We start from the raw sequence: 19,427 nt of genomic DNA, 5'->3' as shown, positions 1-19,427 counted from the left end.
GCTTGGGACCAAGTCACCAAAAAGAAACGTGATGGTGGACTTGGTATTAAATCCTTGCATAAACAGAATCAAGCCCTCATGTTGAAGTTTTGTTGGGGTTTAGTCACTAAACCGGAGGCATTGGGGTCAATTGTCTAACATCCAAATACAAATGTGGTGGTCAAATCATGCCCAACATAGCCAGGAAATGGAACTCCTCTTTAACTTGGAGATCGGTAAATGGCATTTGGGATATTTTCCTCTCCGGAATTGGCAAGAAGATAAATAATGGACGCAACACAAGCTTTTGGACCGATCTATGGACCCCCTTGGCCAAACCTCTTATTCATTATGTGGTAAGAAATATAGATTAGATTCACACAACTGAGCGTGTATCTGACCATGTTACCCCAAGTGGTGCCTGGAATTCGGTTTATCGAACAAATTTCCTTCGCCCATAGGTTATTTCTACTATCTTGCAAATCAAACGCCCTTCCACTTTGCGAGATGATCAAATATGGTGGAGCCTTGCCACAGATAGAAAATTTTCAATCAAAAATGCCTATGATTTCACCACCCACACAACCAGCATGAACTAGATCCACTATTGGCACAAACTTTGGAGGTGGCATGTCCTAAAAAAGGTCAAATTTTTCTTGTGGCAAATGGCCTATGAGAGAATAGCCACAAATTCTCTTAGAGCCAAGAGAGGTCTCACTAATAATTCTCTTTGTGCTTTTGGATGTGGCTGTGAGGAGAGCGTCGTTTATATTGTGCGTGACTGTGATAGAGCGAAAACACTGGAAGGAAATCTTAAATACTAACTGTCTTAACCTTTTCTTTTCCAGTAACTTGCAGGGCTGGCTAAAACGGAATATCAAGCACAACCCAGAACGAGTAAAATTTCGCAAGTGGCCATGGACTCGCATTTTTAGCCTGATCTGTAGGGAGTTATAGACTTCTCGTTACAGATTTATCTTTGAAAGCCTCAACCCAACTCCCAATGAAATACTACATAAGTGCTTACATTTGTTAATGGGGCAGATGTCTCAAGATGAACTCCTTCACCCACAACTTCCGCAAACATGAAGAGGTATGGACTCCACCCCTGAGTCTCATTTTCGTGTTGATGTGGATGCCTCTGTTCGAAGCTACCAAAATGCTACTTGTGGAGGAGTAATTAGAAACCATAAAGAGGAATGGATAATGGGCTTCCATAAAACCTTAGGCCAATGTCCAATAACTGATGCTGAGATCATGGCAATTAAGACTGGTCTTGAAGTATGTCAAAAGCTGAACCTTCACTGGCTAAGGCTTTATTCTAATTCTGTAAATGCTCTCAGCACATTCCAGCGTGATAGCGCCACAGATCATCACCTTCACAATGATCTAGCTTATATCAGGGATATTTTGTTTCTCAATGATGGAGTGGAACTCAACCATACACACAGAAGCATCATTCAATGTGCAGATTACATGGCCAAACTTGGCCATAGTGGACATTTAGAGATTAGTTGGGTGCCTAGTGTTCCGATTAGCTGTCTTAGCATGTTTTTAGAGGACAAACGCTTTGCCTAGTCTTTATTTCATTTGTTCTCTTTGCCTTTTTTTTCTTTTTGCTTTCTTCCAAGCTTTTGCTTGGCTTTGTATCCAAAAAAAAGGAATGGTAAAAATTCATCAGTAGGAATTCTTTTTGACTCCAAGTAAAAAAAAAAAGATTCATTTTTACTTGTTTTTTAGAAGTGAAAAGAAATTTCCATAAAGCCAACGGTGAAAATTCTTCAACACGAACACTTTTTGACTCCGAGGCAAAAATACTTCCTTTCTTTTTTTCCTTTTGCTCTTTATGGGCTTTATTTGGCCCCTAGGCTTCTTCAATAATTTACAATATCTAATGGTTTGAGAATATTAATTGTGATTATTGAGTAATTAAGGCTCTAATTTTCTTCGAAAGCAAAAGTGTTGTCACGCACATAGAAAGCGAAGACACGAAAGAGTAAGGATTATGCATGGAATTTAAAATTATTTTTTCATTTTCTACATTTTCTTTATGTCAGTCTAAAAAATTGGCCGTAGGTAAGTTGAAGATGTAAATGTCAGCTTTGGAATCTCAAAAGCAAAATATTTTAATGTTAATGGTAAATAAAGGGGCTAATGAGGATCCTAGAGGCGAAGATAACGTGAGTCGTGATTAAATTACTGCAATTAAAAAACGTGAATAGTTAGTTGAGGAATTAATAAATTACATTTCAATTAAAAATGTACGAAAGTCAGTTATAAATCTTAATTTTTTGTTGTCATTATATAAATAAACTATTTAAAAAATAAAAAATATATATTTAAAATTATTTTAATGTTAATTGAAAATTTATAAAAGTTAGTTGTGACTCACAAGCTAATGAGTTTTTTATATTAATATATAGATAAATTATTTAAAAAATTTGCAAATTATACTTGAAATTATTTATAATGTCAATTGAAAACTTATGAGAGTCAGCTGTAAATCACAAAGCTAATCACTTATATTTTTTGATATCACTTGAGAAATCAACCAAAAAAAATAATTGAAAATCTTTATAATATTAGTTTAAAATTTATAAAAATTTACTTTAAATATCAGGTTAATCAACAAAAAATAATTCATTGCAAGTAAGAGTCATAATTTCTTACTAGGATTTCAATAATTTTGAATTTGTAATTATCATTGAATTTTTATAAGCCCTTTAATTGTGATTTTTCCTATTTGTTTCGCCCCGTGGCATGTGATGAGTTCTCATTCTCAAATCCCAATTATAATGGGTCGGGTTCGGGCTTTTGAAACGGATTTTGTGACTTTATTTAATTTAACCTGATTTGATGTGACTCAGCTGCAAATTACACAAATGTTTGTCACGTAAGCATGATTTTGATTTTAATTTCGTTAGGACCCCATCTATCATTGTCACACCATTTAGGGACTGGCTTCAAGTATTGAAGCGAAGGAACCTACTTCAAAAACACTATAAATTATATGGACCAAATCCAAAACATTAATTCCCCCTGATAACTAATATAACAGTACAATGTTTGCTCTTTTTGGCGTCTCAATCTCATATTTCTAACAAACTTCCTTTTTATGCACTTCGAAAAATTGTAGTAGCCATTTATCAAATGTACTTGAAAATTATTATTATTTTTTGTTCAGTGTGACATGTTAAATTCATGCGTTTATATTCCTCAAATTTTGTTTCCAATGATTAAGGTGAAAGATTGGATTCTTCACCCCAAAGGAAAAAAAAAATTGTACTATTAACAATTATATATAATCTATATAACCAACTTCACCTAGTAAAATAAGACTTGTTATTATTATATTAATGATTACACATAGTATCAAAATTCAAGTCATATCAATTAATTGAATTAATAAACTATTAAATTAATATTTCAACTAATTGAATGAAATATTTTATTTATAATTGATTTAAATATGAATCGACTATAATTTTTATTATTAATTCTTAAATCAAGATTTTAACCCCTTCAAGGACTCATCCGATCCAATTTTAAGTACTTTTAGAAGTCCTAAGATACAAACTACAACAGTGACATGTACAATGAGCTCAAATGATTCAACAATTGCCATCTCAAAATTGGGTCACACTAAACAAAATTGTGGTAATAATACAATCGAAGCAGCATCTGGAAAATGATCTTCACACTCCAGGAGATCCAAAAGCACGCATGCACAAATTTGCAGAACAATTGTAGCCAATCACCATGTACTGCATGTTAACTGGTCCCTTTACTCTGATGAATGCTCCAGCAGAGTAGAGGGAAAACTTCAATGTAAACCACGGTGGTGTGCACACTCACATGTGTCTATAACTGTTCATTCCTTCCCTTATCAGTGATCAGCCATGCAATGTGTTCCCAGTTCCCAGTATCAACGTTAAAATTTAAAAATTAAACTTAACTAGACTCAAACCAGCCTGAAGTATGAATTACAGAAAAAGAAATGGCTCAAGTTGTAGAAGAAATCATTCCTGCTAACTTGCTGAATTAAAATTTACCTGAACAATAATAGAAGCGCATTGTACATCTTGAAATACATTACACGTAGAAAACCTCAAACGGTAATACCAGATCCATGTAACAACTCTCCACTACGGATAGAAAATTTCAGACTTGCGCTTTCAGCTTTCGCTAGTTACTTACTTCTGAGAATAATTTTAAAAAATTATAATTTCTAAAACTAATCTATGAATAATTGTTACAATACAAACTGGGATAACCCGTTGGCTACAGAATGTCATCATAAGCGACGATTTCTCTGGCCGGGAAAGGCACGTCTCGACTTGAGCCAGACTCACTATTTTTGGGATTCACTATAGCTGAGGCGAGTTTATTACTTCTTCCATGTCTGCTCAAAGGTATCTCAGCCCGCACAAGTTTTGACATCGATCCCTTCTCCTTGTTACTGTTACCTACTCCTTCCCTCCACAAGGCCAGAGGATCAGTCGCCCACAATACCTGCACCTGTGAGGTACGCTTCTCTTAGTCTTCAACATCCAAAACAATTATGGAATTAAAACCCCTTCCTCCAATTAAACTCGAACCAACATTGAGACCTTTATCTTTAATGTGTTCAAGTGAAAAATTTGTCAGAAAGTCCCGCAACTTGGTTGAAATTTTGTTGTGGTTTTAAGTTTAATAATATACACTTGGTACTGCTATCGCTAGTGCATGGATTAAAAGAGAAATTGACTTTTTACGGAAACCCAGGATAGGGGAGGATTAAAATCAGAGATTCTGCAAATACGCCTCTTAAGAAGCTAGCTGTTAAGGAGCACGAAGTACCCTTTTCGAGCTGACGGTGATGCCGAAGGAAGGGTCAACGGCAGCAGCTATGGCGGAATCGGCAGATTCCTTGGACCGATAGGTAATGTAGCCAACTCCGTCACGGTCGATGCGGATGCGGGAAATGGGACCGTAGATTTCGAATCGGGATTTGAGATCGAGAACAGAGCAGTCCAAAGGGAGACCCATAACCACCACCGCGCAAGGCGGCGCCGGTCTTGTTGCGTGCTTGTTGGCGGCATCATCGGCGGTAGGGTCCAGAGCAGGATCGGGAAGAGGTCGACGCCTCTTGGGCATGGACTGAGAGTACGGAGCGTGGCGGGAAAAGTAGGGTTTTCTCGCTTGCGGCTCATGGCGATATTCGTCCACCAGCCTGAAGATCTTCACGCCTAATATTTCTGTGTTTATTTAAATTTTGTATGCAAAATATTTCTTTTTTTATCTTTATTTGGACTGCGTGAAGCGAGAGTGGTGCACTGGTTCAGGACTGGTTCAGGACTGGTTCAGGACTAGGATATATCGCGTATCGCAGAAAAATTAATATTTTTAAAATCATATAAGTATATTATATGAAATCAGGAACTTAATGCATGAATAATAATACTTTTTGTTAATCAAATAACCAAAACAAAAAAATATCCTTAACAATTATTAATGTTATACTTGGATGCATGAGAATTTAAATTTAAATTTAATTTTTTTTATTGAAGAAGACAAATATCATTTAAACAAAAGAAGGCAAAATAACAAAGCTAAACAAAACCTTTAAAAGAAGCCCAAATAAACAAGCTCATAAAAAACCCTAACCCTAACTAGAGGGGAGCTTTCTTGCCATTGTCATCGTTGATTGTTCACTTTAGAACCCACAAGAAAGAAAACACAAAAGGCAACAAAGCCATAAGAAGCGAAGTACCCCTTTTTATCGACAAAGATATAATCAAGAAGGTTGTAAAAGACAAGGACCCTATAACAACAAAATAAACATGGGTACCAGCGAACCAGGTAAGAACAAGAAGAGAAAGAAGACAAATTGGTGACCACAAATCAAAATGCCATGCCTAATGGATTGCAAAAGTCCCTTCACTAGCGCTCCAGATTTGCCGCCGCCACATAAGGTTAGCCAAAGCCAATAGAAAAATAAAGCAAAATAGAATAGAGATGACTAAAGCTCTCCACGCCCAAAAAATGCAAATCAAAGTGTAAAGATTTAGATCTGTCCAACCACCTATCAATAACACCACCAAGAAGAGACAAAAGCTAGAAAACCCTAAAGAATTGATTATTACCACACCAATGAATGACTCTTCCATAGAAAAAACCACCAAAAAATGCAAAGAAATAGAAAAGACGGCAAACCAGAGACACCACACCAATGCCTCAACACCTAGCGAAAGTTGGAGAGGGAGGTGTCGTAAAACTTGATTGCCCAAGACGATACCTAAGTCCCGCCGCCTAGAGAGAATACTCGAGATGGAGACATTGTTATGCATATAAATGTGTGGATTTTGGATTTGACCCACATCCAAATCAAAATTCTATCTCAATCCTTTTATATTTTAAATGCTTTATAAACTCTTATTATTTCATATTTCAATGGAAGATTCTCTCTTCCTTCTAGTTCGTTCATCGACTTCACAACCTCTTTAACTTCGATATCGTTGCCTCTAGCTGACATCCATCAAAATTAGACCTTCAACATTGAATTGGACCTAATTGCTAGCATAGATAGGGACTGCACTGTAACCGATAGCTAGGATCAAACAGTTGGCGTCAATTGAGACCTGATGGTAGATGTTTAAAGGGACCAGACCATGGGTCCCGGCCGAAATCAGATAGCCAACTTTAACCGAGATAGCATAAACAACACCAACTAGGACTAGACCGCTGATGTCAATTGTGACCAAACATCCAATTAAGACCAAACTATATGCTATAATTGAGGTTGGATCACATAATGGTGATTGGGACCAAATTAGACCATCGGTTGTTACTAGGGCCTAAGAGTCGGTGTCCACCAAGACCTCACAACTAGCGCCAAGCAAGACCTAACCGACATCATAGTTTAGGACTGGTATATGATCACCATCTTCATTTTGTCCATTTTCATCGTCCAGCACTAAAAGTCACTATTAATAAGAAATGGTCTAATGTTGTCATCTAAGTCCAATTCATAGCCCTCGAATTACTATAATCATCTTGCACTAATTTGTAAGCAATATTTGGGATAAGGTCATCAATGTCGACCAGGACCAAGATGTTATTACCAATCGAGACTAGACCACTGATGGTATCTAAGTTCAGACCATCATTGTCGACTGAGACTAGGTCGACATCAACCAAGACCTCACGGCCAGTGCTAACCAAGACCTGACAGCCATCATAATCTAGGACCAATTTATGATTACGATCTTCATTCCATCCACTTTCATCATCCATCATTAAAAGCCCCAGTTAATAAGAAATGGTCTAGTGTCATCATCTAAGTCCAATCCACAACCCTTAAATTGTTGGAATCATCTCTTGTTAATTCATAAGCATTGTTTGGAATCAGGTCACTGATGTCAACCAGGACCAAGCCATCACTAATAATGGAGACTAGATCATTGATGTTGTCTAGGTTCAAATAGCCAAAGTCGATTGAGGTTAGGCTACCACCCTTAATTTGGATTGAATCATCAACTTTGACTAAAGTCGAATCATTAACGTTGTTTGAGTTGCCTTTAAATTCAAATATAGAATTTTAAATTTTAAATTTTAAATTTTATTTGAGATACAAACAAAGGATTTTAATATTATAACTTAAAATTTTATATATTCTCCAAATAAAAAATTTAGAATTGATGAATTTTAAATATAAGATTTTAAATTTAAATTCTCAGTCAAAATTCCCTCATCCAAATGTAATCTTTTAATGAATTTTGTTGTAATTTTTACCAAACCATAATTTTAGTGTGAACCTATCTGCTATTGCACACCGAAAGAGCTTTGCAATGAAAAGTCCCTCTAGACAATGCTTATCAAGCGCATTACCTCACTTCATCATCGTCCTTTCAATGACATTTTCTTTATTCTCACCCTATAAAAGTATGAACCGATGAACAGACACAAGTTAAGATGAAACTGAAAAATGGGAGCATATCTTTTTTTTACGTGACTATTTTAAGTTGATTAAATTTAAACATGTCTATACTTTTCTAAACACATTTTTTTGCATTTATGCAAACTCAATCATATTACTCAATTATATTTACAACAGTGGAGTCCTGGAAAAGAAGAGCAATCCTTGGGCCCTCTTCCTCATTAATGCCCTTAGGGGTGGAATTCATCATATTAAAATTTAAGTACTGCTCAAAAACCAATTTTAAAATAAAGTAAATGAATAAATTATCCCTTATTAAACTTTAGGTTTAATAATACCATAGATTCTAAATTTATTTATTATGTAAATTATTTTTTTAATTTTTAAAAATAATACATAAATTCTAAATTTATTTATTGTATAAATTATTTTTTAAAATTTTAAAAATAGTGCAATTTGACCCTATTGTTAGCAAAAACTAACTTTAATTGTCAATTGATCAAAAAATAACAAAAGAGGACCAAAATTTTTTTGATCATTTTTTATAATTTTTAGGTTCTTTATTATAATTTTTTTATCCTTTTTCTGTAATTTTTTAGTAAATAATTTATACAATAAATAAAATCATGATCTATAATGCTATTTAACTTAAAATTTAAGCAACAATTTGCTCATTATTCTTTAAAATTTTGAGGCACACTTAAAAGTTCAAACACTTCCCAAAAGGAGGTATCCTTAAAATTTAAAAGAAACATAAGAACTTATACTGAATAAATTACTTTTTTTCGTGGAATGATTTTTAAAATTATAAATAAATAGACTTTCTTTTGTGCAATATATACACATATATATAAGACTTTCTTTATTATTATTTTTTTGTCTTGTCTGGGTTGCGTTATGAATAATTTTTTTTTTTCCCAAATTCATACGTTTCTTTCTTTTTTTTTTTCTTTTGGTAAACAAGGGGGCAAAAGCCCAAAAGTACAATCAGCAATACCAAATTCATTCTTTTTATGAATAACGTTGTGAGGTAGACTTTTGACCAAAAAACAAACGTTGTGGGGTAGACTTTTATATTTTATACAATGGTAATGACTATTTTTTATACTAAAATAACTTTGATGGTTTAAAAAAATAAAAATAAAAATATTTCTATGCAGAAATTAAATTTCAGCTAAACATAAACTAATTTATTGTGGCAAAGTTGTGTGTGTTTTGAAAATGAATATGCGCGTGTGCGCATGATTTTGTCAAACCTTGTGTCGGTGTAATTTTTCCCCTTTTAATTTAGCGTGATAAAGCAACATGATTGTGATGGGTTCTTAAATTTGAAATAGAAAATAAATAGCCATGATTTTCTTTGCAATTAAACCGGTTTTATTTACAGTGGTGGGCAAGTAAAACATCCTGATCATGAATTTTGATCTAATAGCCAGAAAGAGATAGACGTAGAAAATTAAAAGGCTCTTCATTTGCAAAACACACAATCACATTTTATTCAAAATAAAAATTTATAAAAAAATAATATTTTTAATATGTCTGTTAGTTACTAATTTGGACATTACGAATTTTATTTAGATGTTTCAGTTTAATATTATTTTTTATTTTTTTATAAATTAATTATCTAGATGTGCTTTGAATGGTTTAAATTTGATTTTGATTCATAATTAAAATTTTTAACTTATAATTTTTTAAAAAATATTTGTTGGAAACTGCTAGAAATATTATCTTTATTTGTAATATTGTATTTGTATTTATCAAAATAAAAATTTATAAAGATTGTAAAAAAAATTAACATTCAAATCAAAACTATCCAGAATATATCTAGATGATTAATTTATAAAAAATAATATTAAACTGAACTGTTCAGATAAAATCTGTATTGTCCAAATTAGTGACTAACAGATTTATTAAAAATATTATATTTTTTTATAAATTTTTATTTTGAATAAAATATGAGTGTATGTTTTGCAAATGAGAAACCTTTTTATATACCCATCTCTTACCAACTATTAGATCAAAATTCACAGGAAGTTTGCGCGCTTTATTATTACACATGATCCGTATCCCTCACATCTCCACATAGGAGTTAGTTTTCTAGCTTTTCGGCAATTTTAGTTGCGATGGTGAAGAGTCATTATTGATCAATCTATTAATTTTAGGCTTTTAGTTCTTATCAGTTCTAACAACCCAAAATTAGTTATTTTTATCAATTTAGTCATGTCTTAGTTTGTTAAGAAATTTATATTATATATAAACTAATAGATATTTTGTTTTGGTTATTCAAACAATTATATTCAAGCCATTATTAATACTTTAATGCGTGCACCTCTTGAGAAGATGCAAATACTTTAATTATCAACGACTTGGCATATATATTTTTTATAGCAAAAAAAAAAGAGAAAATAATAATTTGATCTCTTAAAATGATATAATTCCTTTAAAGTCTCAAATACCTTTTTAATATTAATGATTTTAAGTTAAATGATTAAATTGATTCTTGTTTAAATTAGAAATAATGAGTCTAGCTTTATTTTTCCATCCACAACTTTTTTTAAGTAATCGTAACTTTTGTTATGTGAATCATAAAAATTAAATAAAAAATTACAACTTTAAACATGAAATTTCTTTTGTTATTGAAGTTAAGTTCTGAAAATCTTGTGCGAACTCATTGTTTTTATTTTTTAACAATAAATAATTTAGTTATTTAATCTAAAACTATTAATATTAAAAAATTTTAAAAAAATTATAATATTTTAAAATATTTAATTATTATTTATATATTTTGGTTAGATTTTATTATCATTTCTTTTAAAAAAAAATAGTATATGTTCATTATAAGAGGCAGGCTCGGCCATGTTTGTTTCAACCTGGATACGCCCAGCCCATCTTCATACGACGCTTGACATAAAAACTTGGACCCAGGCACACCAGAGGAGGGCCTTCATCTTTATACCAACCTGGGCTTTGATTATATTGAGTACAATCATGCGAAAAAATAAAACAATTTTATGTATTGAGATAAAACTACTAATAAAATATATTCGCTATTGAATACTAATCATATTATTGATATAAAAAAAATATGTATTTTGATGTATGTGTAATAGAATACAAATATTTTCTCATTTGTTATTCAAGCAAACAGTACTACTGCAAGTCTGCACTGAACGCAGCTAGTCCAAAGGTTGTTTTAACCCCTTTTTGGCAAAAGAAGATGCCATCATTGTTTGATTTTTTTTATTTTTTATTTTTGCTATGCTGGAATTTTCTCGGGCCAAAAATCAATTGTATATCAAGTTACATGTCAAAGACTGATGACAAACTGTTCGTAGTTCTAAAAACTAAAAAGTACAGCTTGCTATTTATTATAATAAATTTTACATTTGTAAATAATAACATTTTCATAAATAAATAGGTTTTTTTTTCATGAAATTAGAAGAGCGAAACTTTTTAAGCAGAATGTCATAAAATACTCCCAGAATATACAAATAACAATTAGGTTTTAGGAAATGTAATAATTATTTTTTAGTTTTCATGGATTTGTCTGTCAGTTAGTTTTAATGTAAAAATATTTTCTTATCCTTCTGAAATATAAAAGAAAGGTGGTATCAATGATTGTAATTTATTATTTCCTTCTAGTCATTTCCGAAGGAAAATTAGTCATTGCCCTCAAGAAAGAAGTAACTAATTTTTAGTTTTTGGATTTCACTAATAAATTTTGAAACAAAGGCAAATATGTCGTTTCACAAAAATATCAAGCGAGTGAGCAAGTTTCAGGGATTAAAATATGTCATCATCACATCTCGTGGTATTTAGGGAGAATGATAGTTAAATATTAAAATATTAAATTAATGATAGTTAAATTTTTAACTATTTTTTTAAATGAGTTATAAATATTGATTTAAATAGTCATAAAAAAATATTTTAAAATCTAAGAGTTATATTAATACTTAAATATTTTTTTAAATTGAAACTTCTAAATTTACAATTATCTATATAATTATTTTTAACTTATTTTTTAAAAAATTTGTTGAAAACTTAAGTGTAATTAATTTAATATTTCAAGAACTAATTGCATTTTCCTATCTATCTATTGTCATTTCTCATTTAATATTTAAGAGTATTTTTTGTGGTTTTCTTAACCTTTTAACAATATTATAATTAATTACAAATTGAGATTTTATATTGATGATTTTGACGATCATGATATCATATGGTAATGATATTGGTCAAAAAACTTACTAAATCAGCAAAACTTTTCATGTGATGCTCCAGAAAAGAAGGCACTGAAAAGGATACAATGATGTGAATGGCCAGTAGGGTCACTGGGAATTTTTATGGGAAATTATTGTTGCATGAAATATTCCGAGCCATATAAAATAAATGGAAAGGCTATGATCTTTTTTTTTTGGTAGGATGATCATAATCAATTTCAGATGATATTTCACAAATCCCCAAATAAAAATTGAAATTTTTATATGAATAATTTTCATAATTAAAATGTTGTTATCACTCTTTAACATCAGTATAATCAATATTTCCCTAATCTTTAATATAAGGTAAAGTTTCAAGGATTTTTTTATATTTAATTTAAAACATAGTTAAAGTAATTAATTTTATTTTCTAATTTTATCATCATTTATTTATTATGGTTTGAATTTCTAAACAAAAATTTGATATATTTATTAGTACTAGTTAACTTTATCTTATATTAAAAACTGGATAGAATATATTATTATAACAAAAAATAAATTGATACTCCATCAGTTCATAAATATAAAGTATTTTTTAAGAAGTTAGATATTAAAAAATATAATATCTTTTTAGTTTTTCGAGATATAATTATTATTTTTAAAAAAATATTCATATTGATAAATAATTTTATATTTATTGTAGAATATTTAATAAAAATAAATATAAAAAATAAAATTAATCTGAAAATAGATAATTATTTTATTGAATGATAAAATTCAATTAAAAATATTTTATATTTTTGAATCAAAGAAATACTGCAGACAACAAAACTATTATTATTATAATATGTTGAATGAAAAGTTAGAATAACGTTCTCAGTATTTTTTGGTCAAAGATGATATATCATTTTCGTTTTTATTTTCAATAAGAGCATAATTAAACAAAATTAAGATAACAATAAAAATAATATAATATTTTTTTTTAAATAAGCACCTTACAAATGAGACACGAAAGTACTGTATTGCCATAATATTTTATCCAAACGGAAAAAAAATGACACGAGAAAAAGAGACGTGACCGGGGCGGTGGTCACAATTGTCAGCGTCATCCAGTAGGTTGGCAGACCACAGTAAAAGAAGAGATAACAACGTTCTTTTTTTTTTTTATTTTTTTTTTGATACAAGAGATAACAACGTTTTCTTATAACAACCCACTGCCACCACGGCCCCCTCCCCCAAAGAGACCTGGTGCTCACGTGGGACTAGGGCCCACTCCTCCCGTCGCTTTTCTTCTACTGGGCCCCATATTATTCCTCCCCGGACCTCTTGTCTCTTGGGCCCGCCTTTTCCTTTCATCTCTCACCATGCGTTAGCCCACGCATATCTCCTTCCTCCATCGTGGGCCCATCCCTTTCGGCCCATCACGTCATACCGCGTGCCGCACACTGCTTCCCCTGTTCGCGTTCCGGCTGGGGAGCACTACACGTGGACGGCCATTGCGAGTTTAGCCACTAGTGATTCGACACGTGGAGAACGGTTAACGTCGGTTTCAGGAGGGAGAATGGGGTGGTCGGCAGAGAAATATCTCTTAGGAAAGCGAGCTTCTGTAATATTTGGAGTGACGTGAGGCTTTGTCTCCCGTTGCTTTCAAGTCTTCTCACTTCTTTTCTTTTTCTCCGCTTTTATTTTGCTCAAAATTTGTGAAATCTTCTGCCTTTCCTTTGCCTTTGCCTTTTTGTTTATTATTTATTTCTTTTCTTCTTTGCATTTACCTTTTGTTTATCATTTTCTTTCTTCTTTACATTTTTTAGAGAGCACGGGCAGCAAACAGACAGTTTCAACAGTTTCTCAACCAAAAAAAAATCTTTTAAAAGCCTATAATTTATTAAGCTATATTTAGTTTCAATGCCTTGCAAATTGTTTTTAAATAAAAAGTCGAAAATGTTATATTTGATTGAAATTATTCTTCGGTAGGATTTTTTTTTAATAAATAGCAATGTTATGTGCATTAAATGAAATTTGAAGAACGAATGATACATTCTGTGAATTGCAGGATTTGTAATAAATTTTATTCTTTTTTTTCCTAATATTTGATTAAAATTTTTATATAAACCCAATACACCACATCATACATATTTTGTTCAACAAAATTATGCTAATTTAATCAAATAAATTTTGTTAAATGTCTTGATTTTGTTAAAGAGTGTGCTTTAATTTCTTGTCTATTTTTCTATTACTATAAATGAAAAAATTAATTTATATTTATAACCATCTAATATGAGATGTTTTTATCAAACTGAGAATGGATAACATGGTGTATTGTATCCAAACAAGAATTTATGTGATTTGATAATATCAATTATCAAATTCTTCCAATGGATCCTCAATTTACGCTCTTACTATAAACAACCACAGATTTAATTAAGTTGCTTTAAATTATAAATGTTTTGAAACTGTATAATAAAATCATCATCCTCTTGGCTTATTAATGAAGTGTGCAATTGCATAAACGCGTGTAAAGAATAGTTGAATGAAGTTGGCTTGCAAATGAGGGCAATTGAAAAGGGTATGATTACATTACCTGGCAAGTGGCAAGTTGCATGATGGTTGAATATGTGGAAATGTGTGACTACGAAGAAGATTTAATCTGCTAAAAAATTCCACGGCCAAATGATGTAATGAAATTAATTACTATATTTGATCAACAAAACATATGATTGGTATGGGGTTTTCAAAACCCAGCATTGCTATCTTCGTCAATTGATTTGACGTATGATTGTGTCATTGATGTTATGAAGGTTATGATGGGATCATCATATTGCACTTGTCCTGGTTTTATTTGAGCTCCCGTAGTTAATTCTAATTACTTTCTTATTTTATAATTAACAAAACTATACGTAGTCCTTAAATTAGTTCCTTGTTTCAACAGTTACTTCATCCAATACTTAAGTTCATCGACTTATTTGATCTTTTTTTTTTTTCTTGTGTCAAACGGTTGAATGAAATAAAGTAAACCATTTTTAAATGGGCTCTTGTTGCCAAATCAAAGCAATGGCTTGTCAATGAAAAAGATGTCTCAATACCCGTATTACTAATTTTAACATAGTAAATGACCTAATTATCAAAATATATTTTGCTTCATTAACGGGCAATAACCAATGTATGCGGAAATTAAAAAAAAAAATATTTCTCTAGTTCCATTCATAAGATAGAGAAGAATTGTTTAGTTTGATTCTATTTATAGAGCACCTCAATCATTATTATTTTTGTTCCTATTAAAATTGAGAAGTTTATTAAATGTCAAAGTATTTTATTTTTAAAATAAGTATATTTAATAGAAGTAAATTTAAAAATTTATTGAATTTTATAGAAGTAAATTAAAAATTTATTGAATTTTTAGATAGAATTAATGAAATTTTAAGTTTTCCTTGGTTCTAGCAAAAATAGTGAAAGTGTTATAAATAGTACCAAAAAGTAGAGTCGAAAATAAGGGCCCAGCCCATCAGGTTAGCCCGTTTAATAGGAGGGCTAGGCTTACAATTAGAACCCTTCAAGTGCAATTCGGGCTGGGCTGGCCTTGATGGGCTCGAAAATAAATGAGTCGGCCTTAAAGGGCCGAGGTTCTGCCTATTTAAGTTCGTGTAAATTTTTTTTTATTCAAATGATTAACTTTTGATAGACTCTTAGATTTAGAAAAAAGTTTAAGTATGATCTATCTGTACATGTTAGCCCATATTTGCAACAAAGAAAAAAACATTGAAAAAATAACAATTAACCATAAATTCCTTAGCTTAACTCTCCAAATTACATTCCACCGATTCTGCCCCTCTATGATTGATCTCTTGTTCATGTGAGCTGTGCTCATCTCTGATCATTCCTCTTTATTGATAACATCTCCCAAATCTCAACAATGCTCTTATGTTTACAACCGTGTTTCATTGTGCTCCTTCGTCTGTGATAGTACTTCGCCAAGCTCAAAGACACAAACGATAGTGTCTCTCAAGTTCTCCTTTTGCTCGAATATAATTGTAATCTAATTTGCTTTTCCTTGTTCTTCCCTTATTCTTAGTTTTACTATCAATTAGACTTGTATCCGTGGTTTATCTTATTTGGTCGTTCTGATGCTATCATCTTGTTTATGTTTAATGTTTATTTAGTTGTTTTATTTGAATTGTTATCATTTTGTTTATTGATATGGTTATACTCTTAATTTATATATTAGTATGAGATTTTTGAGTTGTGAAATGAAATAGAGTATTACTATTTAATTTGATAAAAATTTAATAAAAAAATAAAAATAAGTAATAGGGCTTGAAGCCCGCAGGGCCAACCTTGAGCCCATTATCTCATGGGCTAGACCCTATAATTTGGTACCTCAAAGAAAAATAAGCTTTTTAAGGCTGACCTTTTTTGGCCCAAGCTCGTTAAAGGCTAGCTCGTTTTCTCAGCTCTATTAAAAACAGTAACTTAACATGGGAAAGATATAACATATGAGCTTTTGCAAATATAATTTATGTAATAGGATCAAATCAAAAAAACAACTCAACATTTATTATATTTCACGTTATGATCAATTTATTATATTTATCAATGATATGCTATTATATATCAATAATAAATCTATCATAAATTTTTAAATTTTTAATAATAAACTCCTTATACATTAATAATAAATTTTTTATGTATTAATGTGAACCAGTTACACTCTCAAGTTTTTAAAAATTTGATTCATATTTTTTAGGTACAAAATCATTTCTCTCCCACTATACCAATTTATCCTTTAAAGTATGAAAGAATCATAAAAGCTATCTTTACATCAACTTGGCACGGAGTCTAGCTCTTTGGTTTGATGAGCAGGTGCCTCTCAAAAAGAGAAAGACAAGAGCTCGTGAGCTACACTTGAGGTGGTTTGTGTCTTTTTCCTCCGGGCAGGAAAGAACCTAAATCCATAGTTACCACATACTTCTTCCCGTCTCTTTTATAATTCACTTCTTACTAACTCACCTTAAAAATAAATCATTTTTAAATTTTATTCATAAATTTAAAAAATAGTTATTTGATATGTGTGTGAGGTTTCCTTGAAAATTAAAATATTGTATTTCTTTTTAGAATTTACTGAAAAATACTTTTAGAATTATACACCAAAAATTACAAAAAAAAAGAGAAAATGACTAATATAAAGGACCACAAAATATTTCAGAATGTGAATTGTACAAAATATTGGAGGGGCGTGGAAGTTGCAGTGCCCAACACAAGAAATTTTTAACTATATTTAATTTAAGTAACTATAAAAAATACTGTCTCTGTTAAGATATTTTGAGTCTTTTAAGGTGTATATTACTTTTATTTTTGTAAGGTGAAATAATTTATTAAATAAAGATAAATATGAAAAGATGGGATTAATTTAAAAATAAGTAACTACTTTATTGGAGGGTGAAGTTCTGTTAAAAATACCTTTCATTTTTTAACAGATAGGGTATATAAAAAGAAGATAATATAATTTTTAATCTTTAAATTTTCTTCCAATTATTAAGTTAATCCTTAAACTTTAATTCAATACAATTCAACCCTTATAGTTCATTGAATCAACATTCAACACATTTTATAGAAGGATTAAATTACAATGAGTTAAAAAATTAAGGTCTGAATTATTCTGAATTAAGAATTTACCGGGGCTGAGAGTTGTTCTGAGTCCATGCTTAGAAATTAAATTTATAATTAAAAATAAGTTTAGGAGTAAAAAATTCTATTTTTCTAGGATAAAATTTACCAACAACTATTAATAAATGAGGTAAAATATTGTAAAATTAAGATGCAATTTGTGCACATGAAACAGGTGCAAATGTTCTATGAAAAAAATAAAAATAACAGTTTTATTTATTTTTATTTTTATTTTTTGAAACAAAAGGACAAAATTGGTGAAAGCTGGAAGAATATTATTTCGTTTCCTAATAAAACGAATAATGTAGGGGAAGGAAAGACAGACGTAGGTGAAAGTCACTGACAAGGTGTCTTATCTATAATTGCATCTGCGATTTCGTGTAGAATTAAGTTATCTGCGTTGCAAAGGGGAGATCCAAATTCAATGACACTAAGTTCTATTTGGAGTATTGATCGCAAAATTTACGCACACAATCTTTACCAACAAACTCTTTCCCAAATGATTGTGCTAATGGTTACGGAAAGCTGGACTTTTTGAGACATGACCAATTAATAATGATGTTCACTAAGATCTGCGCAGAATTTGTTTCTTTGACGCCACATTTACATACGGATTTCAAAGTTGCTTTTCGCCAATAAGCATGACTACTGTGACCACCCCATAGCTTTCTTCCTACCAAAAACGCTGAAAAGCATCATCATTTTCATTGTATCTCCAGCTTCAAGCGTGGTCCTTCCCTAAGGTAGCCATATAGACATTTAGCTAAAAAAATATAGGCTTTCAATGATTTCAGAGCTCATCATTTTCAAATTCTCTCCCCAAGCTAGCTACCTTATATTTATGGAAGCTATCCATCATTACCTACTTCTCATCCCAATAAATCTAAACATTAACTCAAAAAAGACACATGCAAGATTGCGTTTGGATTGATGCATTTAAAATCTTGCATCTAAAATTTATATATTTTAAATCTTTTCGTTTGGAGAGTATAAAGAGATTTTAAAAGAAAAAGAGATATGTGCTGAATTTCAAAGCTAAAACATAAAATTGAGAGCGGGCTTACCTTTAGAGCTGTGAACATAGGTTAATTCAAATTATATAAGTTGGCCCATGTGGATTAGGTATAGATTGGTTTGAGTTCAATTTATTTTTATATGAGTTAAAAAAATTCTAACTCAATTCAACCTTTGAGAGTTAACAAATTAAATGAGCTAATCCACCAATCTATTTTATTTTATTTTTTAATTTATTTTTAAAGATACACCTAAATGAAAATGGTAATGAATTCCAATATGATATTCCTTCATGTCATGATTCATTATAGATACACCAAAATGTTAACCCATAATATTTATATAAATTATATGAATTGAGCCAGTCAAATCATGCTCACTTATTTATCAAAAGTCATGAATCTATAATATTTATCTATTTTTTATATATTTTTTAAAAATAATATGTGTTAAACAAGCCAATCCTAGCCCATCAACATTAACCCATATGGTTTGTGGGTTATCTAGTCTGGACCAGAAAAAACTTATTTTTATTTGGGTTAATTTTTTTTCAACTTAATCCAACCCATATGATCAATTATTCAGGCTAACTTATATAACTCGATCCATATTTCTAACTCTATCTTTATTCTTTGATCAGTGAAAGACAAGAACAATAA

General features: G+C 30.8%; 1 protein-coding gene across 1 annotated transcript; it reads right to left on the bottom strand.

Annotated features, from left to right (window-relative positions):
• Window positions 1–3,986: 3,986 nt before the first annotated feature.
• LOC129311146 (uncharacterized protein At1g27050) lies at window positions 3,987–5,243 on the bottom strand. The gene is made up of 2 exons (XM_054953187.1): window positions 4,819–5,243; window positions 3,987–4,497 (listed from the first exon to the last, which is right to left on the bottom strand). Exons 1-2 carry the CDS (start codon window positions 5,113–5,115, stop codon window positions 4,261–4,263), a joined length of 534 nt encoding a protein of 177 aa, XP_054809162.1. The 5' UTR covers window positions 5,116–5,243; the 3' UTR covers window positions 3,987–4,260.
• Window positions 5,244–19,427: the final 14,184 nt, after the last annotated feature.

The sequence above is a fragment of the Prosopis cineraria genome, unplaced genomic scaffold, assembly GCF_029017545.1.
Source record: "Prosopis cineraria cultivar Desert tree isolate PC_DT_omini unplaced genomic scaffold, ASM2901754v1 PC5, whole genome shotgun sequence".
Taxonomy (NCBI): domain Eukaryota; kingdom Viridiplantae; phylum Streptophyta; class Magnoliopsida; order Fabales; family Fabaceae; genus Prosopis; species Prosopis cineraria.
Note: the sequence above shows the minus strand (reverse complement) of the source record. Positions and strands in the feature narration are given on the sequence as shown.